Raw genomic sequence first — 24,402 nt, 5'->3', positions numbered from 1 at the left:
TGACATGCACCTGTGAGAGTACACATAAAGAGCCTATACATTTACAAGCACATTTAAAGAAATACCGGTTTTAAGCTAGGATGTTCCCCTTATATGGCTTATTTCTACTTTGTTTTGTAAATTAAATCTATTTACAAATCTTTGTGCATTAATGACGCCGAGGACACAACCACTTTTCTTTCCAAACATTGCGTCATTTGCAGGCGCTACATATGTGGTGCAAGAGACATAAGTGTTTTGGCTCTGTTAATCTCAGGCACCTCCGCAGCGGGCTCGAGAAACGCCTAAACAGCGACCCCTTCGCTGCACCGAACGAAGCAAAAACTTACTTTTTGCCGCCATTGACGGCGAGGAATCGAGGCCACGCCTACCTTAGGCCACGCCCACCCGCCCCCTTTCCCACCTATGAGGATGTGCAATCACCGGACGCGCAGCGGACGGGCGCAGCGGGCGCGCCGTCAGCGCGCCGAAGGCGCGCCAAAGGCAAGCCCGTCTGGCCCGTCCGGGCCCAGCCGGCCTTAGGCCCAGTCACTCTGCCCCTTCCAGACCGGACTTACACCCGTGAGGAATTATTAGCCTTAAAAATCAACAAACATCCCTCCTGTTCGCATATCTTGAAGGGTGATATGCAATACTCCGGTTGCAACCTCTGCTATCCCGCCGAACAACCCCCGGCACCCAAGGGCTTGCTCCTAGGCCTACTTAACTGCAGATCGCTCGTGAAACACTCGCACGAAGTCAACCTCCTAATCACAAACCACGCCCTAGATATCTTGTTTCTTACGGAAACCTGGCTCACTCCGAGCAGTGGCCCCGACACCGTCCTAGCACTCCCCCCCCGGATACTTCATGTGCTCATTGAATAGACCTGAGGGCAGGGGAGGTGGACTAGCCATAATCCTTAAGGACGGCTTCACCTGCAGAACATCTGATGGTAACATCAAGGGATACGAAAGCTGCCACTATACGATACACATCTCTCCAGTTACTTCACTGTCAGGAACACTGGTATACCGCCCGCCTGGCAACTTAGCAGACTTTCCTAATAAAATCATGGATCAGACTTCCATCAAATGTACGTCAACCACCAATTACATACTATTGGGAGATCTTAATGTACACTTCTTGGACCCGTCTGACAAACAGGCCAGTGAACTACTCCAAGACTTTGCCTCAATGGGCCTTGACCTTAAAAATCCTCAGGCCACTCATGAAAGAGGGCAACTGCTTGATCCCATCCTTTCCAATATCCCCGACCTGAAAACCCTTGACCATATCCCCCTTCCATGGACGGACCACTTCCTGGTCCCCCTCGTATGGGATATTACCACTCCGCCCCCTCAACCCCCCAAAATCAGAACGTACACCAGGCGATGGCAGAAACTGGAACCAGACAACTGGGCAGCTAAACTCAGGGAAAACGTCCCTGACCCCTCTCTTAACACCGTAGCAGGGGACAAAGAATTCAACACTTGGATCACCCAATCGCTCGACGCCATTCTGCCAAAAACTTACTCTCTGAAACACATCAAGAGTGAATCCCTCACCCTGGTACACCCCGGAACTCAACCTCCTGCGCAAGGCTTGTAAAAAGAATGAACGCCTTTGGAGGAAGGAAAAAACAGAAGGAAAAAAAGAAATGTTCCGTACCTCTATAAAATCCTACAAAAAAGAGCTCCGTAGCACAAAAATTTGCTTTTACGAGAACAGAATCAGAAACGCGGCCAACTCGGCTCAAGAAACTTACTCTGTTCTTAAAGAACTCATTCACGCCCCCGATCCCCCACTTAAATCTCTCGACCCCAAAGAAGCTGAAGCCAAATGCAACAACTTGGCCACCTTCTTTGACGAGAAGATTCAAAAAATTCTGCTTGCTATACCCTCCCCCGAACCGGCCCATTCGGACCAGGATCTTACTATCACCATCTTAAATCCCCCCCTGCCATCGGCTAGCCCTCAACCCTCCCTGGACGTCTTTGGCCCTGTAACAACGGAAGAGGTAGGGACAACCTTGGCTTCAATTAAAAGTGGTTCCCCCCTCGACCCTGCACCCCTCCGCTTCCTGAAAAAGATATCAAGTACCATCATCCCCCCCCCCTCACGGCCCTAATCAACTCCTCCCTCTAGGAGGGCATAGTCCCTCTTAGCTGGAAAGCAGCAGCAGTTAAAGGCCTTTTAAAAAAAACCCTCCCTAGACTCACAGGACCTCTCTAACTACAGACCCATCTCCCTTCTCCCAGGAAACAGCAAAATCGCGGAGAAGCTGGTCAACAAGCAATTATCACTCTACCTAGAGAGCAATAACCTATTAGGGACCTCCCAGACAGGGTTTCGCCCAGGTCAGGGCACGGACATCGCCCTCCTGGCAGCAGTGGAGAAGGCCAGAAGCATTCTGGATACGGGAGGATCAGTGGCAGTGATCCTCCTGGACCTCAGTGCGGCCTTCGACACTGTAGACCACCCCACCCTAATCCACCGACTGGGAGAAGTTGGACTGAAAGGTATGGCTTTGAAGTGGATAAAATCCTTTCTATCAGGACGTTCCTTTCAGGTACGGGAAAATGATAGCCACTCACCCTTCATCCCCCTCCGATGTGGAGTACCGCAGGGCTCTTCTTTGAGCCCTACGTTATTCAACGTTTACATGGCCCCACTGGAGAAGAGGGTCAGTTCATTCGGCGTATCAGTTATCAACTACGCCGACGACACTCAGTTGGTCGTAACCCTTTCACACCCCCACCAAGCCCCCTCAGACCTTCACGGCTGCCTCTCCGAAGTTCACCGATGGATGAATCTTTCGTCATTGAAATTGAACGGGTCCAAGACAGAGATACTGTTGATGGGCCACAAGGGGCCCTCCCTGCCACCTCACCTTTGGCCTAGCTGCCTAGGTAATCCTCCCGCACCCAAGGACGAGGTCAAAAGCCTAGGTGTATGGATCGAGAAGGACATGAGCTTTAAAACTCAGGCAAAAAGGACGGCAGGGACATGCTTTGGCCTACTCAGAGCCTGCAGGAAGATCTTTCCCTTGCTCCCCGAAACCGCAAAGAGGCTCCTCATCCAGGGTCTAATTCTGGCAAGATTGGACTACTGTAACGCCATCTACTTGGGAGCCCCCGAAACCACCCTTAACACCCTGCAGAAAGTCCTAAACGCCGCCGCCCGCCTACTTACGGACACACCGGCAAGATCCTCTGCTAGGCCAGCGCTCAAGTCTCTCCACTGGCTTCCAGTCAGAGAAAGGGTGGTCTTCAAGGCCCTCTGCCTGGCCCATAAAACCCTCAACAATAATGGCCCTCCCCTTCTGAAAGAACTCCTAATTCCCTATAAAGCGGAGAGAGATCTCCGTTCTAGTGGAGAAAATCTGATCTCGGTTCCCAGAGTCAAAAAGGCCAGGACCGGTGGCCGTCGTTTTTCGGTCCACACGGCCAAACACTGGAACCGCCTACCACGGAGACTTAGGACAGAACTGAACTACCTCCAGTTCAGAAAAACTCTAAAGACTCTTCTTTTCCCACAAATATAATCCCGTCAGACGGCAGAAACCTTTGGAGATTCAGGTTTAGCGCTGGGATGCTCTCTGAGTGACTACGCGCTTTGTAAAACTATTAAATAAAATTAAATTAAATAAATAATCTGCAGGAACATTAGTACCCTTAACGGGCCCACGCTGCCACCGCTATTTTATCTTTCAGCTACACTGATTATATTAATATTCCAAAACCATTCAACAAGGTGCCTGTTATACAAAATAAAGGCACACAAGCATTAAAGGATGTTTTATTTTGGTGACTGATTACTAAATGCTCTTTCCATCCGCACTGTAAAAGCAATATGATCTGTCTAAACACTTATAACGTCCCAAAGGCGAGACCTATTGGCTATGCCAATACTTGTGTTGGAGTTCTCAGTGCCCACTTTTTCTAAATCCGACCCTTTTTGCTTCTTCGCAGGCCTTGCGGCTGATATTTGCAGAAGCTGTGCCCCGTGTGTCTGTGATAGGTTTACAGATTTGGCTGGTAAATGGGTTTTTTTCAAACTAAGCTTTCAGTTCTATTCCATTCAGGATGTGGCCTTCATGTAGGTGTTTGACTGTTGGTGCACCATCACTGCTGCTCACTTTGTGTGTGGATGGACCCTGCACAGTTTTTGTACTCTGGACAGAGATGAGCCACACACAAATCAGTCTTGGTCCTGCTCCGATATAAGTCTAGTCCGCACTGCCATGCGGAGTATCCACTACCGCCCTGCTCCCTCCAAATAGGTAAACACAAGCAATCCAAGAAAGGTATTGCCTTAATTGGGTCTCATCATTGAGATGTAGCTCATGTCCTGTGGCACAGTAAAAGTGGGACCCAAGTCGCTACAGATTCAGATGATCTCACTGGTGATGCCTAAGTAGGCCATACCCGATGGGGGTTCAGGTGTGCTCCCAGCGGGGGGAGACCTGGCCTGGCCCTTCTGACTGGATTTTTCATGTTTGGGCAGGACCAAGTCTACATGCTGGTGGCTTGTGTCAGTAATGTCATAGTGGGCAAAAAAACAACCAACTGGAATGCAGCCCTGGGTAATGACCAGTCTGAGTTTAATTCAAGCATTCCGCAAATCATATTTTTGTTTTCCTCACATGCTAATGATGTGCAACGGGCAGGTTTACGTGCAGGCTGACATGTGTACATTACTGCCCACTGCACTGAATTCTGATGTACAACCTATTGATTTTCAAAGACCCACATGTATTCATTTGTTTTCAAATTACAATTTAAACACCCGCCTCTGTAAGGCTCAGTCACAAATCTTCAATCAAAATCTCTGGATTGACATGTTTGATTATACTGTTTGTATTTCTTTAAACTGTTTACTCATAAGATTTTTGTCCTGTATGATGATAATATGCAGTAAAATATATGTGCATCTTTATTCGGATTTCTTACTTTTAGGAACAAATCCCTGTTCCCGTGTATCATCCAACACCCAGTCAGACACGGTTGGCAACCCAACTGACGGAAGAAGAGCAGATCAGAATAGCACAAAGGATCGGCCTCATACAACACCTACCGAAAGGAGTCTATGACCCAGGAAGAGATGGTTCTGAAAAAAAGATCAGAGAGTAAGTCCCTGAAACGCACTTTCATTTGATTAGTTACTCTTCATCTCACACAAACTTTTTCATGTGTAGATATTTCAAACTTTCAAATGTGGTGTACATGTTTATGGGATCTGGCTCCAGATCTGTTGGGTTGAACAGTGTACTGCAGATGGGCTTTGACCAGCTCCCTTCACCCACCGCTTGATGGAACTGCCTCATTTTGGACCAGCCGCAGCAACTGGGCCAGGTTTATATTTTGGAATAGTGATTGGTCAAAGACGACTCCATCCATAGACCATGCAGCTTCTCTGCCTTTGCTCCCGCCTCTCGTTGTCCATCCTGAAGTTCCGGTGGCTTCTCTGATCGTGCCAACAGCTCTCTCATGTTTTCAATTCTGAATTTTAAAATGTTAGAAGTAGTAAATATTTCTGAGTGATGGTGCAAATTAATCCATTTATAAGTGCATTTTTGAAATCTGATCATACAGTAAGGATTACGAAGCAAAGGTGTGAATATGAACATGCAATAAGATTTGTGAACGGCCAAATCTGTCAATGTGATAGAATTAGTGATTGACGAAGTCTGGGCATACATTCACAACTTCTGGATAAGGGGCTAATCCTTGGACACATTAAAGGTTTCAGAGTGTTTATGCAACTATCGCATAAACTCATTGATTTATCAATGAATGATGGTTCAAGTCTGGCTGCGTACTCAGTGTTGGTACAAATGTGACCATGCATTCAAGATTAGTGAGTGTTGGTACAGCTCTGAGTACATGTAAAGTATGATCTGATGGCACAACTTCAAATACACCACAATATGGGCGTTTTATAAGGATTAATGAGTAATGATGTGAACCTGAACACACGTTAGAATTAGTGAGTAGAGGTGTAAATCGGAACATATTTTAAAGATAAGTCATTGGTGGTGTAAATAAAGCTGTGTGGCCAGTACCTCTAAGTAGAGATGCAAATGGGGACAGCGCTCATGATTTGAGTGCGTATCTGCAGTTGTATTCAAGATTGAGAGATTTTTTTAAAATATATATTTTTTTTTTTTTACAGAGTTTTATATAGCGTGAACTTGACCCGAATCGGGTATCGGAGCGCTTTACATAGCACCAGTTGCATTACATGAGGACACATTCATTTTTGTTAGGCACAGGGAGATTAAGTGATTTGCCCAGGACCACAGGATATTCAGCGTTATTGCCGAGACTCCAACCCAGTTTCCCAGATTCAAGGTCGACTGCTCTAGCTGTTAGGCCAACTCCTCTGTGCTTTTCTGAACACAGGTTTAGGATTACAGATCGAAAAGGCAATTTGAGATCTGCACTAAAGATTTAGGAGTCTTTGGGGTGCTAGAGGAAAGTAAACATCCGGTTAAAATTAATGAATGCTGGCGCAAATCAGAACACGAATTAAGGATTATAAATTAAAGCAGATCATAACACATTTAATAAAAGCAATTCTTAATTTATTGTAGACCTTCTTAACACAATGATGCCCTCTCAACAAAATTGTTTGAATGGCATAATGAAGCTAATTCTTGATATATTGTTGGTATTCTTAGGGTAGTGGTGCTTAGCCTTTGTCTAATGCTTTCAGTGGTATAACATTAGTTATGCTTGGTTGTTAATTTCTGTTTTATGAACTGGGAGATACCTGACCAGATTAAGAAGCCCAGTTCAGTCAGTTTGGCAGGGATTGTGGTAGGCCTTTTCCTCAACCTAGAGCTCTTTGGAGTGGGGATACCCTCATTAGGTTGGGCAAGCCTGTCAGCAGACCAGGATAGGTCAAAGTGCCATCAGTCGTAAGACTGCCTAGCACAATCTTAAAATAGTGTTTTCTGGGATAGCTTTGGCCGTTAAGGAGAGGAAGTGCTGAAAAAATGAAGCAGGGGACAGCATGAGTATTTGGCAAGTACAAGTTCACCACTGCTGGGTGCTGATAAGTGGGTTGCTCAGGCTCTAAAAGGTAATCACTGCTGGAATTTTGAGAATTCAAGCAAAGGGAATCCCTGCAGCCCGAGGAAGAACTGACTCGAATCCCCTTCTTTTTCTCTCTTTTTCTCCTGAACCCAAAGTAACCTTAGAAGCAGTATACAGAAAGCAAAGTCCAGCCCTTTCATTCCCAGGACAGACAGCAGGCCAACACAGCAAAGCAAATGGCAAAGTGGCAGTCCCGCCTGACTGCTTATTCAGCTTTTCCTCCTGGTAGAACGTCCTCCGTCCAGATGTGTTCTAAAGAAATGTGGTCACAGGTCCAGTACTTAGACCAACTTTACTCTTTGAAGTAGGTATACGTCAAAGGCAATCTTTGTAGTGCACAAGACCCTGCATTTCCCTGCCCAGGCTCCAGACACACTACAGGGGGCGGAGACTTCTTTGTGTGAGGACAGGCACAGCCCTGTTAAGTCACCGCTGTGACCAGATGGACCTGACAGCGTGGAGAGTTTCCCTTTTTGTCTCTTTGAACCTACGTCTGATTCTGCTTCGGCTTTTGAAGATCCTTGCATGACGGATGCCTTTCCCCTGATCCTACATCTTGTCCTGTGGCCCCGCCGGGACTTGAGGAACCTCTTCCCGGGTTGTGGCATTCACCCCCCTAAATCCTTCCGGACCTCAGCTTGATTCTTATACCTAAGAACTCTTTGCTGTCTTTGGGAGCTTGGTTCCCCCTCACCCATAGGGACCCTGTTTTGTTTACAGGCCTGTCATTTCGATTCGGGCCGCCGCTCTGGTACCCCAGGTGCCCCATCCTGTTGTTCATCTTCGCCTGTCCACCTCTGCACCCTAAAGGTGTGACACCAACCCAGGGTCGTTCACCGAAATGCGCGTCGTCCCCTGACTTGTATATCACCGTCTACAACACTTTTTTGAGGCCTACCCTAACCAGAAGTGCACCATTAAGGCATTGGTCTTTCAACATTGATGTCCATTTTGTGATCAAGGCACATCCAGTGAATCATTGAAAAGCTTTGTATATTGAAATGCATATCTAAAACCCCCAATGCTTTAGGAGTTCTTCGATGGCGTCAGCGGATGGCCATTGAACTTTTTGGTGGGTGAATGAGTATGTATGAAGTTGTGGTATGCACGTGAAGCATAGTGATTCCAATTTCAAAATGCTAGTGAAATGCCCATCAAGGCCGAAATGCATTAGGTATACCATCATGGCTACTTAAGACAAGATTGTTGATTTCAACATGCAGTGGCGAGAAGCCTGGATGGGCGTTTCACTAGCATTTTTACCCCCAAGAGACCCCCATTATCTCACCCAGCACCCCACCCTGGAGAGTTTAGTAGTCCAAGCCTCTACTTCCTGAGTCAATCCTGGTGCATTCCCTACCACTCCACCGGACAGGGAACCCAACAGGCTGGCTACCTTGGGAAAGAAGATGTTTTCTTATGCCTGCCTGGCACTGCTGTCTGTGAACATGGCGTGCTTTTTGGGACAGTACTCCCATTTGCTCTGGGACTCATTTTGCTGGTGTGGCCTATGGTCTCAGAGGAGATCCTAGCCATACTTCCTGAAGGTATTTCTGATGGGAGGGATGTAGCTAAGTTCGCCATACGCTGTGGGCGAGATACTACAGACTCAGTAGGCAGAGCAGTTTCAACGTCAGTGGCCCTCAGTCCCCACTCCTGGTTGAACAGTCACTATGATGGCTCCCATCTCTTCAGAGACAAGGCGAATTCAGCGCTGCAGCGCTTCAAGGACAGCAAGGCTACGGCCAGGTCCTTGGGCCTTACTATTGCCCCTCGCCAACCCCAGTCTGCCTTTCGCTCCTTTCATGGCCCCAGAATGGATTTTCACCCACGTCTTTAGTCACCCAGCCCCCACAGTCAGTCAGGTAGCCAGAGGTCTCGCCAGTCCACCCCACCCCCTCAGCACCCTCCTCATCCCCTCACGCTATCACCTGCACCACTGGAGGTCGATGACATCCAGCTGCTTGGTTCCCCTGATTGTGAAAATTCCATCTCCTATGCCATCCTTTTGCTTCAGGCCGATTGAGGATACCATCCCATTACTCCGCCAGGAAGTGGTGGCTCTCTTGTCCGAATGAGCAATGGAGAGGTTGCCTGCATGAGAAGTAGGTTGTGGTTGTTATTCCCGTTACTTTTTGGTGCCCAAGAAGAACGGAGGCCTTTGTTCTATCATTGACCTGCACCCTTTCAATTTCTTCCTGAAGAAAGGGAAATTCAAAATGCTCACACACGCACACACACTCGAGTACTGTCTGCCCTGGACCCAGGAGACTGGATGGTAGCGTTGGACTTGCAGGACACATGCCTCCACGTCCCTGTCCTGCCTGCCCACAGATGTTCACTGCGTTCACAGTAGGCCACAAGCACTTTGTTTGCCGTGCTCCCCTTTGGCCTTTTGGGTGTTCACCAAGGTGATGGTGGTGGTTGCAGCTCATCTGCAGAGATCAGGGTTTGCCAGTCTTACCCCTGTTTCGACGACTGGCTGTTGAATGCGAGCTGGTCCCAGGCGGTTGTGTCCCACCTCTAGACTACTGCAAATCTTCTGCACACTCAAGGGTTCACTATAAATGTGTCAAAGTTGCACATTATCCCTTCTCAGACACTCCTCTTCATTGGAGCTGTTCACGACACCATGCAATTTGTGCTTATTCTCCTGAACAGCGAGCCTATGATGCTGATAATTCAGCCTATATCCTGGGTTTCAGTGAGATTGACTCTGAAGCTATTGGTCCTAATTGCCTGCTGCAACCTGCTAGTGATGCATGCCTATTGGCATATGCAGGCTCTCCAGTGGGACCTGCAGTTCCATTGGGAGCAGCATCAGGGTAATCTCTCCACCATGGTCCAGATCTCGGAGGGCACAAAGATCTGCAGTGGGGGCTGACTGACCACGATTGTGTCAGCGGCAGACTCCTCTCCCTTCGCCATCCAGATCTGACAGTAGTGACACCTGATGGGCATTAAAAGCCTTTCTACCCTCCAACAAGTGAAAGATAGTGCAGGTGTTCACGTACAACACCACCGCCATGTTGTATTGCAACAAACCGGGCCGGGTGGGGTCTTAGACCCTCTGTGAAGATATCCTGCGACTCTGGACATGGCTAGAGCATCACGGTATTTTCCTGCTGGTTCAGTCAGGCTCTCTGATCGCCAGAGTGAACAAACTCAGCTGAAGATGCCTAGCGGATCACAAATGGCATCTCAAAACGAAGGTGGTGCAAGTTGTTTTAACAGGGGAGAGAGCTTTGGTTACATATGTATGCCACCGCTGAGATTGCCCAATGTCAGCAATTCTCTACACTGAAATTGCCCAAGCGGCGTTTGCTCCGGCCTCCTGTACTCCTTTCCGCCAATACCACTCCTGTCCATAGTTCTCAAGAAGGTCAGGAACTACCAGGCCCAAGACATCCCTGCGGCTCCGGACTGGGCTCGGAGAGTCTAGTATCCGAGCTAATGAGCATGTTCATCGGTCCTCCAATTAGGGTGCCTCTTCGGTAGGTTCTCCTGTTTCAGCAGGAGGGGATGGTTCTACACCCAAACCTGTCAATGCTCCATCTTCATGGTTGGAGATTGAGCGGCAGCACTTAACAACTTTGACCTTCCGCCCAAAGTCTGTAATGTTATCTTGGGAGCTCGGCGTCCCTCCTTCAAGATGGTGTACCCCGGCTGTTGGAAAATATTTGTGGCATGGTGTAAAGAAAAACAGGTTGTCCACCTTTCTGCATCCCTTTCCCAAGTTGTTATATTTATCCTCACTCTGGCCCGGCAGGGCTCTACATTGGGCACATTGAGGGGCTATTTATCTGCGATCTCCATCTTCCTGTGGCTGCCAGATCAGCCGTCTCTCCAGTCCCCTGTTGTAAATAGGTACCTTAAAGGTCTGCAACACTTTTCCTCCAGCTCCCTTCGTTATGCCCCAATGGAACCTTAACTTGGTTCTTACCTTTCTAATGTGTTCCCCATTTGAGCCGCTTCATACCTGCCCTGTTACGCTCCTCACCATCAGGACAGCTTTTCTGGTGGCAATAACATCTGTCTGTAGGGTCAGTGAACTGCAGGTGCTGTCTTTTCAATGTGCGTACTTATCTTTTTTCCCAGACAAACTGTTCCTTTGGACTCTAGCATCCTTCTTGGCAAAGATAGTCACCCCATTCCAAGTAGGCCAGTCCATCACTTTGCCTACCTTTTATGCTCCGCCTCATCCCTTTTAAGGAAGAGGAGAGGCTCCACCAGCTGGACCCAAAAAGAGCGGTGTTGTGCTACCTTGACTGCACAAAACCTTTCCGTGTGGACAATCATCTCTACGTGGGGTATATCGGAGCCAAGAAAGAGAAGGTCATGCAGAAATTAACCATTTCCCGATAAATTGTACTCTGCATTCAGATCTGCTACGTATTGGCGAAGAAGCAACCCCCAGAGGAGTTGTGTGCTCATTCTACTTGGGCAAAGGCTGCAACCACTGTATTAGCATTCAGAGTTCCGGTGGAAAACTGCCAGGCAGCAACGTGGGCTTCTCTGTACACGTTCACCAAGTCCTAGTTATCTGAACAATCTGGTCACTTGGGACAGGAACTGTAGGAGAGTAGGATCTGCTGCTTATGGTTACCCCCACTTTTTTCGACATTAGTCTGGCTGGGACCCTGCTATTCAGGGTCCCAGCCTAGCTGTTTCCTCTCTAAATTGATTGCATGTACTTTAGGTACACTCCAGATTGGATTCTGGGGTACCCTTATAAGTCCCTAGTATATGGTATACTATGTACCCAGGGCATACGTACCCCAGAGGCCTACCAGGGGCTGCAGCATGTATTATGCCACCCCTGGGAAGCCATTCAAAATGACACAACAGGTCTGCTACAGCAGCCTGTGTAAGGTGGTGTATGCACCCCTTACTTAGATATAGGTTCCCTATATCCATATCACTTCACATATAAACCTATCAGTCATCCCATGGCAGGCCTTATCAATCCTGAAGGCAGGGTGCTGGGTTTTATGTGAGAGGGTGCCCATGCATGAGCAGAGCCCCTCTGCAGCCTTTGGAACCTTTATTCCAGGGTTGTTTGTGATGCAGCCAAACCATATACTCTTAAGTGCATTATAACCTGGCAGTAAAGGCTAACTTTGGAATGGCTGCATGGAAACATGTTGTGTCTGGTGTCAAACACCTTGGAATCATACCTCCACATCAGTAACTGGTGTGGGAGGTATGACTCCACCCTACTAGAGGGAGCACCATGACTTCACCGGTACACCCGGTACCGGCTTCACAGACCCTGGCATCACAAAATGGATGCTGCCAGCCACAGACACGAGTCTGCCCTCCTGCTACTGGACAAAACTCCGGCAGTGGAGGCCTGGACAATAGGTTTCCTGTCACAGGGAGGTGTAACCACCTCCCTAACTGGCTTTAGTGTATTGGGGCTGGGTGGGTGCACTCCAAGAGTGCTTTGAATTCTGCACTGGGGGCACATTTGGTGTCCCTGTGCATAGTCCAGCTCAAACCGGTTGCAGGGGCACTCAGCCCCTGCTCTTGCGTGAAACTGGACAAATGACATGGGTGTAGCCACCCCTCTGTCCTGACCCTACCATAGGTGTTTCCCCAGACCCAGAGTTTGTCCCACCCTTCCTTGGGTATAAAGTAGGAACCCCTGACTACAGGACTTTAGATTTACCTGGACGAAACTGCTACAGAATCCCAGAACTACTACTATCTACATGAGGTTGGTTGACCGAAGAATCTCCCTTGGAGTAAAGTAGTTACTCCCCTGCAAGGCAGGCACGAAAGACGCATCTGTCCGGTTTGCATCGACGCTGCTCTTGAAGGACTCTGACTATTTTGCAACACAAGAGGTGGGTTTCCAAGCTTCCCCGAGGCCGATCCGTGCTCTTAGCAAACCTGAGATCCAAAGCCCTCCTTGGGACTGTGCAACCCAAACCCCTGGACACCGCGACCATTTGCAGCAGCATGTGCTTCTTGGCTTCTTGGCGATCCCTGAGGCTGTGCTTTGGGTTACTTGTAGTCCGGGCCCCGAGCAGTGATTCCACCGAAGATTGCTGGCAAGTAACCCTGACTCTGTCCTCTCTGCTTTCAGGTTCTTCACATCTTCGATCCAGGCTTGGATCACACCGGATACTTTTCCTTTCCACGGCAGCAGCACTTTGTAGCAAATCTCTATTGACGACATCAAGATTCCCGACACCATTTGACACCTATGCACCCGGCTTCCCTGGGTTAGGTAACACGAGTACTCCGGTGCTCACATGGGTGCTGCCCTAGAACCTTCTAAGTCTGAAAGGTTTTGCTCCAAGTCCTCTCCTAAGTGTCCTTAAGCTTTAAAATTCCAACCGCGACTTTCGCATAGGATTGTACAGAGCTCGCATCCCCCGTGGGTCCCCTGTGTCACTACCGTGGGTGGTTCCTTGGGGTCCCAGCGATTCTACGTGCTCTAGGCACTGTCTAGTCAAGTTGTGGTTCTTATACCACTTTCTTAATATATTTTTTGCTCTCCCCCTGGGGCCCATTGTATATTGTGCTTTTTACTGTTGTTTTAGAACTGTATTATTGTGTGCCTTGCTCTCTAACTTCATAAAGAGGTTAGTAGAGAGTGTTTAGAAATATATATATATATATATATATATATATATATATATATATGTGTGTATATATATATATATAATTTTGACCTTTAGTACACAGCATAAAGCAGTACGTAAAGTCATCAATAACCATTGGTCATTGGTTCGGGCTGATCCAGTGTTGGGCAATTCAATATCTAGGAAACCTAAGATAGCTTTTCGAAAAGCACGCTCAATGAGCAATGTGCTCGTGAGCAGCAGCCCGGAATTGACCCAATCTAAATCATGGTTAGCGGCAAGAAAAGGGTTTTATCGCTGCAATGTATGTAAAGCATGCAGATATGGAGTCAACACAAAGAAATATTCAACCCCATTCCTTCCTGACCCAGTTCCAATCTCCAAATACCTTAACTGTAAAACGGACTTTGCAGTGTATGTGCTGGAGTGCTCCTGTGGCCTGCGTTATGTTGGCAGCACCAAGCTGCAGGTTCACAAGCGGGTACTCCAGCATATGCGGGCAATAACTAACAAGGACTTGACCTACCCGGTGGCACGTCATTTTAAGGAGCACCATGCCAGTAAGTTGGAGGCTTTCAACTACTGGGTGGTAGACTCAATCCCTATTCTAAGAAGGGGTGGGAACCGGGAGGTCTTGTTAAGGAGATTGGAAACCAAATATATTTTAGAGTTGGACAGTAAGAACCCCAGAGGATTGAATGCGAGTGAGGATTTTTATACTCACTTGTAATTTGGAGATTCATCTTCTTATGGGAATAACAGGATGTTATTTTAATCAACTCTAAAAGTATGCTACTATGTCCCTGTCTCGTCAAATTGCACTAATTTTTATGTGAGAAATATTTATTGTTACACTCTTTTGCACAATGGGTTCATACTATTTTAGAGATAATATTTATGGGGAATAATGTTTTAACAAATTTGGCAAAATGTATATTTATTTGTAAACAGGTGTCACGGACGTGGATCTGTACAGCAGATGTATATAATTGCACGAATTTGCACTAATTTGCACAGTCACTTTATTGCAATAGGTGGTTTCATGGCAGGGCCCACTTGGGCCGTATTAAGCAAATAACATTGTTGAAAACATGCCATTTGGGTGTTTTTAAATTATTTAAATTGTAATTATTTATGGTTTTAATGAAGTAATTAGCAATTAGCGGATCTGTGACAAAATGCAGTATTTTTATTGTAAAAACGATGTTTTTTACAGCTATTGCTTTATGTGATAGGCATTGTTGGGTGAAAACCAACTGACAATGTTAATGTTACGGAAACTTCTATGTCCATGATTTGTCCCCACCTGCACATGTGACTCACTCCAAGCATATTTAAAAGGTGAATCCGTTGTATTGCGCATCATGTGACCAAGGCCTGTGACGGGCTGAAACGCGTAATGGCAGCGGTGGTGTCTACTATATTTAAATAAATAATTAATTTTCACCGCACTTTGGGTTTGCTTCGGTTTCTTGAAGGAGAGATCTTCAGTTCACGAAACGGAGTATTGTTATATATATATATATATATATATATATCTTGTGTGGTTCTCATTTCATTTAGTTCTTCAAGAGGTTATAATATGGTAAACCAAGCTGCTTTACACTCCTTCTAGTTTTAGCCTGAAGGCTGCTCTCCATAGCTACCACTAGGATAGCTTTCAATAAAGGTTGTCTTAAACGTAATCATCAATAAGGGTTGTTTGGACTGGTACAAGGTGCCCACTATAACTAGCGGACAGCATATACCAGGCCAACTTCTCACAGGAACCTTACATGTTCGCAGGACTTTCTGGTTTAAATCTGGTTTGCAGACCCTCCTCAGGGGAAGTATTTCCTAGGTGTCTATTCTAAGGTAAGGAATCTGCGGCTAGGAGTCTCTATCAGATGAACAAGGTAATTACTTCGGTAACGCTTTATCTACTAGAGACTTTTAGTCCGCAGATTTCTTACTGACCCACTCAGCCTCACTGTTCTGCGAAAAGATTTCTAGGTACAGTGGTTTCCAGTTCAGGGCCCTAGTTCCACACACACACCAGTGGTCATTCTTCTATGTAGCTCCTTGCTCGTAGCGTGGAAAGTTGCAAGAAGAAACTGATGTCCGCACACTGGTATGGTGCCTACATAAGCACCACACACGTCAGTTCCGATGACGCCACGCAGAGCAGAACGACCTTACCTAACGATGTGCAGGGTTACTGCTCATAAAAATCTTTTCCAGATTCCAGTCTGTTGACTGGGGATAATTCTAAAGTAAGTAATCTGCTGCTAGATAAAGTCTGTACCAGGTAAGGCATTACCTAAAGTAACTAACTTGTTCTTCTCTATGAATATACTCATGGCATCTTAACATATTGTGTTCTTGAGTAAATTCATTGTAGCTTATCTGGGATTTGGATCTCTAAAAAGCATATAACTCCTTTTACATCGCCTATTGACCAGCAAATCTGCTGTTCATGTTCATTTTGTGCTTGCACTGCCTTAATCTTGCTTTTTCTCTTCCTCTGTTTGGACAGTAATATCCTGGCCCATTGAACAGAGGCGTTAAAATTCAAAAATCAATAATGAAATGGGCTGTGTCCATTGTTTTTTACGGAGCAGCTGAGTTTGCAGCACAGATACTGCTTCTTTATTGAGAAGAGTACAGTCCCATTTTTATGCCGCAGCCCAGGTAAAGCCTGCGGTACGCTTGCGCTGCTCACTCTTTGATTCCGATTACAGGCCTGTGGAGCTGCAGGCTTGCGCTGCTCTCTCTGGATTCCCATTACCGGCCTGTGGTACTGCAGGCTTGCGCTGCCAATTCTTGTACTCCCAATACCGGCCTGTGGTACTGCAGGCTTGCGCTGCTGACTCTTGTATTCCCATTACCAGCCTGTAGTACTGCAGGCTTGCGCTGCTCACTCTCGGATTCCCATTACCAGCCTGTGGTACTGCAGGCTTGCGCTGCTCACTATCGGATTCCCATTACCGCCTGTGGTACTGCAGGCTTGCGCTGCTCACTCTCGGATTCCCATTACTGGCCTGTGGTACTGCAGGCTTGCGCTGCTCACTCTAGGATTCCCATTACCGGCCTGTGGTACTGCAGGCGTGTGCTGCTCACTCTCGGATTCCCATTAACGTCCTGTGGTACTGCAGGCATGTGCTGCTCTCTCTCGGATTCCCATTATCGGCCTGTGGTACTGCAGGCTTGCGCTGCTCACTCTCGGATTCCCATTACCGGCCTGCGGTACTGCAGTTTTACGCTGCTCGCTCTTGGATTCCCATTACCGGACTGTGGTACTGCAGTCTGTGATGCTCACTCTCGGATTCCCATTACCACCCTGTGGTCCTGCAGGCATGTGCTGCTCTCTCGCCGATTCCCATTATCGGCCTGTGGTACTGCAGGCTTGCGCTGCTCACTCTCAGATTCCCATTACTGGCCTGCGGTACTGCAGTCTTACGCTGCTCGCTCTCGGATTCCCATTACCGGACTGTGGTACTGCAGTCTGTGCTGCTCACTCTCGGATTCCCATTACCGCCCTGTGGTACTGCAGGCTTGCGCTGCTTACTCTTGTATTCCCATTACCGTCCTGTGATACTGCAGGCTTGCACTGCTGACTCTTGGATTCCCATTACCGTCCTGTGGTACTGCAGGCCTGGGCTGCTGACTCCTGTATTGCCATTGCAGCCCTGTGGTACTGCAGGCTTGCACTGCTGACTCTTGGATTCCCATTTCCGGCCTGTGGTACCGCAGGCTTGTGCTGCTCTCGAATTCCCATTACCAGCCTGTGGTACTGCAAGCTTACTCTGCTGACTTTTGTATTCCTATTACCGGCCTGTGGTCCTTCAGGCTTCAGCTGCGCTCTCTCAGATTCCCATTATCGGCCTGTGGTACTGCAGGCTTATGCTGCTCTCTCTCGGATTCCCATTATCGGCCTGTGGTACTGCAGGCTTGCGCTGCTCACTCTCGGATTCCCATTACTGGCCTGTGGTACTGCAGGCATGTGCTGCTCTCTCTCGGATTCCCATTACCGGCCTGTGGTACTGCAGGCTTGTGCTGCTCTTTCTTGGATTCCCATTACTGGACTGTGGTACTGCAGTCTGTGCTGCTCACTCTCGGATTCACATTACCGCCCTGTGGTACGGCAGGCTTGCGCTGCTCACTCTTGTATTACCATTACCGGCCTGTGGTACTGGAGGCTTGTGCTGCCAATTCTTGTACTCCAAATACCGGCCTGTGGTACTGCAGGCTTGCGCTGCTCACTCTCTGGTTCCCATTACCAGCCTGTGGTACTGCAGGCTTGCGCTGCTCACTCTCGGATTCCCATTACCGCCTGTGGTACTGCAGGCTTGCACTGCTCACTCTCGGATTCCCATTACCGGCCTGTGGTACTGCCGGCTTGCGCTGCTCACTCTGATTCCCATTACCGGCCTGTGGTACTGCAGGCTTGTGCTGTTCTCTCTCGGATTCCCATTATTGGCCTGTGGTACTGCAGGCTTACGCTGCTCAATCTCGGATTCCCATTACTGTATATGGTACTGCAGTCTTGTGCTGCTCTCTCTGATTCCCATTACCACCCTGTGGTACTGCAGGCTTGCGCTGCTCACTCTCGGATTCCCATTACCGTCCTGTAGTACTACAGGTTTGGGCTGCTGACTCTTGTATTGCCATTGCAGCCCTGTGGTACTGCAGGCTTGCACTGCTCACTATCGGATTCCCATTACCGGCCTGTGGTACTGCAGGCTTGTGCTGCTCTCTCTGATTCCCATTATCGGCCTGTGGTACTGCAGGCTTGCGCTTCTGACTCTTGTATTACCGTTTCCGGCCTGCGGTACTGCACGCTTGTGATGCTCTCTCTCTCGGAATCCCATTACCAGCCTGTGGTACTGCAAGCTTACTCTGCTGACTTTTGTATTCCCATTACCGGCCTGTGGTACCTCAGGCATGTGCTGCTCTCTCTCGGATTCCCATTATCGACCTTTGGTACTGCAGGCTTGTGCTGCTCTCTCTCTGTGATTCCCATTACCGTCCTGTGGTACAGCAGGCTTGCGCTGCTCGCTCTTGTATTACCATTACCGGCCTGTGGTACTGCAGGCTTGCACTGCCAATTCTTGTACTCCCAATACCGGCCTGTGGTACTGCAGGCTTGCGCTACTGACTCTTGTATACCCATTACCGGCCAGTGGTACTGCAGGCTTGCGCTGCTCACTCTCGGATTCCCATTACCAATCTGTGGTACTGCAGGCTTGCGCTGCTCACTCTCGGATTCCCATTACCAATCTGTGGTACTGCAGGCTTGCGCTGCTCACTCTCGGATTCTCATTACCGCCTGTGGTACTGCAGGCTTGCGCTGCTCACTCTCGGATTCCCATTACAGACCTGTGGTACTGCAGGCTTGCGCTGCTCACTCTCGGATTCCCATTACCAGCCTGTGGTACTGCAGGCTTGCGCTGCTCACTCTCGGGTTCCCATTACCAATCTGTGGTACTGCAGGCTTGCGCTGCTCACTCTCGGATTCCCATTACCACCCTGTGGTACTACAGGCTTGTGCTGCTCTGTCTTGGATTCCCATTACCACCCTGTGGTACTGCAGGCTTGCGCTGCTCACTTTCGGATTCCCATTACTGGCATGTGGTACTGAAGGCATGTGCTGCTCACTCTTGTATTACCATTACCGGCCTATGGAACTGCAGGCTTGCTCTGCTGAGTCTTGTAATCCCATTACCGGCCAGTGGTACTGCAGGCTTGCGCTGCCAATTCTTGTATTCCCATTACCGGCCTGTGGTACTGCAGGCGTGCGCTGCTCATGCTCGGATTCCCATTACCGTCCTGTGGTACTGCAGGCATGTGCTGCTCTCTCTTGGATTCCCATTATCGGCCTGTGGTACTGCAGGCTTACGCTGCTCACTCTCTGATGCCCATTACCGCCTGTGGTACTGCAGGCTTGCGCTGCTCACTCTGGGATGCCCATTACTGGCCTGTGGTACTGCAGGCTTGCGCTGCTCACTCTGGGATTCCCATTACCGGCCTGTGGTACTGCAGGCTTGTGCTGCTCTCTTTCGAATTCCCATTACAGGGCTGTGGTGCTCCAGTCTTACGCTGCTCTCTCGGATTCCCATTACCGCCCTGTGGTACTGCAGGCTTGCGCAGCTCACTCTCTGAATCCCATTACCGCCCTGTGGTACTGCAGGCTTGCGCAGCTCACTCTCTGAATCCCATTACCGCCCTGTGGTACTGCAGGCTTGCGCTGCTCTCTCTCGGATTACCATTACCGCCCTGTGGTACTGCAGGCTTGCGCTGCTCTCTCTCGGATTCCTATTACCGCCCTGTGGTACTGCAGTCTTGTGCTGCTCGTTCTCCGGACACCGAGCATCGGCAAAGCGGATAGCTCTGTTTTTAATGTGCTAATGCATCCAAACCGCATTTGTGCATATCTTTACATACGTTAACATAATAAAGCCTGGCCAGTTGGCTTCTTTGGCAAACCTCGTTTAAACTGTTCTTTCAGCAAACCACATATGCAAAAGTTCAGTAGTTTCTGCTGATTTTTTTACACCAGAAAAGGTTATTTCCCACCAGTAGCAACTACTAAAAAGGGGTTTTAAGTATCGAACATGTGTATCCTAAACAGTTAATTCTATAACCTTTTTCATTTTTTGGTCAATAAACTTCTACGATTTCATCTATGAAACAGTTATAGGAAATGTCATTTGTTTACAACGTTTCTGGCACCAGGATGTGGGTTTTCCCATTCAGAGAGTAAGGCTGAATGTTTTGTTTTCGCTTCAAAATCTTCACATTGCCGTATTTCATATATTTTATTGTGTTAACCTAGTATAACAAGCATTTGCAATGCAATAGGTCTCGCATTTGAAAAAGTTTAAGCTGTTGGCATTGTAAAGGACAATGCCTTTTATTTATCTGTTTTAAAACCCGACACATAAATGAAAGACATTGTCATTTACAATGCCAATAACTCAAACTCTTGAAAATGCTAGACCTATTGCATTGCAAAAGCTTGTTTTCTTTCTGTTCCAGTACTTTGAAGTGACCTAGCTGATGTGCAGCGTAAGGTGCAGTCCTTAGTCTACAAGAAACGAAGACCACATCATCACAGCTTGTCTGATTTCGAGGGGTTTAACAGCGAGTGGTCTTGCCAATGCCCAATTATCTCCATTTTGCAAGATCTACTTTGTGAACGTCGCCATGTTTAGACTTTCCATATGTTGATGTTGTATAGTTGGAATCATGCACAGAAATTTCCAAAGCATAGCACATTCATCTGGGCATCCCCGAACTTAGGGTGTCTCACTGAGAAAAAACGAAGGTGATGGATGGCATGCTTGCAAGCATATACGCCACAGGCAGTCACTCTGCTCGGCCGAACTCCAGTACACTAAGACAGAATCGCCTTATGTAAATTAGACTAATAAATATTATAGCACTTATAAGTAGGTATAACTACCCAGATAATTACATTTAACTACCTTACAATATGCAACAATGAGGAAAATCCTTCAATATTTTAAATGAATGCCTTGAAAGTTACATGCTGAATAATTCACTAAGCTATATCACCAGGATTGAAACATGTTTAATACATGGATGTCTGAAACAAAAGCATTAACTGACTGAGCTATGTCAAGTAAAATTCAGTGCTGTAATCGGGATGTTACATTCCATGCTTTCCAGCAGGCGCACTGACCGTATTTTATGTTCTGTCAAACATGTGACCGGCTTGTGCGCTGATTTATCTTCAAAGCGCATTAACCCGCAGAGTAATCCCCCCACCCTCATACCCTAACACTTGCTGAACACACAGACCTCTGCAGCAAGCGCCTTAACCCCATAACTTAACACTCACGACGAGACCAATGAAGTACACAACAACTTTAATATCGCCTTTTCTCCATAACAATTTCTGTTAATTTTTAACAAAGATGTACAAATTGTCATCGACTATCTCCCTGCCTTCCTAAATTATGGGTTCTTGGACAATTTTTTTCCAGCACTTGCCACGTACTTCACCCCCAAATGAAGTGTGCTATTTTTTGAAGGGTTTGACGCTAAGAAAATACACATGTATAACCTACTGGTGCCTTATAAGATGGTGATGTAGCTTTCGTGATGCATTAGATACCAGTGGTGTGTCACAGCACTTGATGTACCCGCTTATGCAATAAAAGCCCACCGCCAAGAAGAGACCACCACAATGTTTACTATTAAAGGGATCATTTCGCGTTTTATTTGTCTATATATTTTTGAGGAACTGAAAATGTTGCGGGGGATTGGGAGCACATAAAACATACGTTGTGGTTTCGCAGACAGCTGGCGGGGCACCGCTAAAGGCACGCAGCTGCCAGTGCAGCACAAATGGCATGCACTTGTGATACCAGCCGTGACAATACCCCTTTCACATCCAGCAAATGTGGGTGCATGGGCACCCTATTCCCGGGCAGACAGGGAAGGGGGGGGGGGGATGTATTGACTATAACTGGCAGTAGGGAGCATGACAAACGAGCACGCACTAGGCGAGACCCGGGATTAAAAACAAATAAAGAAACCAGCAAGTTGCAAGGAGATGGTGTAAAGAACAAGTAGACCATGTGCAACAGAAAATTGGGCGTTGTGCTGAAACATAAAACACGGCACCCATGCAAAAATCTGTGTTTTCCTGCACGACCTGGTAGTGGAAATTAACACTTACAAAGCAGATGGGGTGGCGGTGCCAATAGAAGTCCGCGGAAAGCACTAATTAAACAAGAAACAAACCAGCAGCATGCGCTGCCCACCCCTCGCGCACACCGGCTCCTTGCGCATGCGCCGCTGACATGTTTAGGTCGGGCAGCGATGCGCAAGACAAACAAAAAGTCCGAACAGTGCGGACTAAAACTGTAGTAGGTGGCTGCTGCTTCCTGACTACACGGAAGTCATTTGGGCCTCTGAAAACAAACGTAAGAAATGAGAGAACAACACTAAGCCAATGGCAAGTAGCAGGAGAAACTACCGGTTGCTTGCCAACATATAGAGATTACTTTAGGTCTCGCTGAGGCAGCGCATGCGCTGCCAAGGCGAGACCTAAAAAGAAATTAATACTTCGAAAACAAAGTCATGGAAACAAAAAACTTTCATGAAAACGAATAATGCCATCTATCAAAAAAAAGCTTCCAGTCGTAGCTGTCTGTCCTAATAATCGCATATTGTACCGCGGAGGCAGCATGAGAAGGCAAGCTTTCGACTAGCCCGTCCACCAGTGGCGGTGCGTCCATTAGGGCGCTTGGGCGTTGACCCACTAAGATTCCGCAGCAAACAGTCAGGACCCTCTGAAGGGCGTGGAGCAGCAGGGTTTGACTGACAAGTTCATGCATTGCAAGCAAGGCTTGCGTGCAATGCATGTTGTCTTAGCAACGGTGGTCTAGCGCAGCAGCAAGACATAGTGCGCATGTTCGGTTTTGGGCTGGTAATTTTCCGACCAGCCCGAGCATGTGCACTAGCTTGCACATTAGGAGAGCAAGGTTTGCTTCATGCCGCAGCCCCCGGTCTCCTAATGAGCGGGGAGTATCCCTGCTCAAGCCAATCCTGGCGCTGCTGGAGCAGTGTCTGGATTGGCTGAGAGACACGCGCATTTGCCAGGCCTCTCCAGCTCTCCGGCGCAGTCATTGGGAGCTGCGCAGCACAAGCACCTCAGCAGCCACGGCTCAATCCACTGAGCTGCGTCCACTGGTGAGTCAAAAATGTTTCATTAATTTGCCATTAATTTACAACGAAATAAAGTTTGGTGCAGCGTGCACCTCCCTCTGGGTGCGATATCTCATTAAGTGTGCCACTTAAAAGGGTCTCTTTTTGGTGGGGCCAGAGTGCGAGGTGCGCGGGCAGAGTTAGGTTTGGTTCAAGGGCCTACGGGGAATGGAACGTGTTAATATGCGGAGAGGTTATCGTTCTGAGGCCGGATTAGTGTGCCAAATGGTCGACTTAATTGCCTTCCTTCTTTCATTGCGGCTAAAATGTAAGATATTTAACCATTAACCCTGAGTGTTCACGCATGTGTCCCAGCTTGGAATCGCAGGCTGGCTTTTGGACTGTTGTAAAATAATGTAACGTTATTTACCATGATTGGCAGGGACTTTAATTAGTACAAACCCAGCTGGAATACGAAGCAGTGGAATCGCCTGAATATATAGAGTGGATTTTACTGCTGAAGTCATTTCCTATCCTGTAAATAGCTCTCAATGCCCGTGGAAGTCTGTTGCCAGTGGCACGCTTCTTTTAAACCGAACAGTGAGCTTTTTATCTGCGCAGCCAAACCGTCCAAACCACCTTTTTCATATAGTGCATTATTGTTCTTTTTGAAAGAAACTAAAATCCAGCACATTTTATGCCTATTAAGTTATGGTTTTTTTACTAAAAGACTCTTGCATTTCAGAGTGTTTAAAAGTTTCGTTTTATGCCACTGTTGGCCTGCTTGTGATCTGTCTTTCTCTGTGTACCACTGATAGCCGTGTTACAAAGGTGATTGTGTCTGTAGCAGATAAAGGGGGCGGGGGCTTTGAAAGAAAGGAGGAGTATTCCTCAGAGCCCATTTTGAGTAACACTCCTGCGCCTTTTGCTGAGATGAAAACTTCTTCTTAGGGAGTGTTTGCTTAACTGCTCCTGTTTCCATACTCTTCTTCTTGATGGCGCCCATATACTTATAAATCAATTTGTGTTGCAGCCATTACCCCTTGGGCTACTGCTGAGTAGACATTTCA

General features: G+C 47.6%; 1 protein-coding gene across 1 annotated transcript in view; it reads left to right on the top strand.

The window, feature by feature from the left end:
- The window catches only part of RNF11 (ring finger protein 11), a 179,851-nt gene that overhangs the window by 107,063 nt on the left and 48,386 nt on the right, over positions 1–24,402 (top strand). Inside the window, exon 2 of the mRNA XM_085602650.1 lies at positions 4,941–5,110. Within this exon, the coding sequence (XP_085458776.1) occupies positions 4,941–5,110 (170 nt within the window). The remainder of the gene's footprint in view (positions 1–4,940; positions 5,111–24,402) is intronic.

Source organism: Triturus cristatus, chromosome 4_2 (genome assembly GCF_964204655.1).
Source record: "Triturus cristatus chromosome 4_2, aTriCri1.1, whole genome shotgun sequence".
Taxonomy (NCBI): Eukaryota; Metazoa; Chordata; class Amphibia; order Caudata; family Salamandridae; genus Triturus; species Triturus cristatus.
The sequence above is the reverse complement of the archived record's forward strand: the minus strand, read 5'-3'. Positions and strand labels throughout refer to the sequence as shown.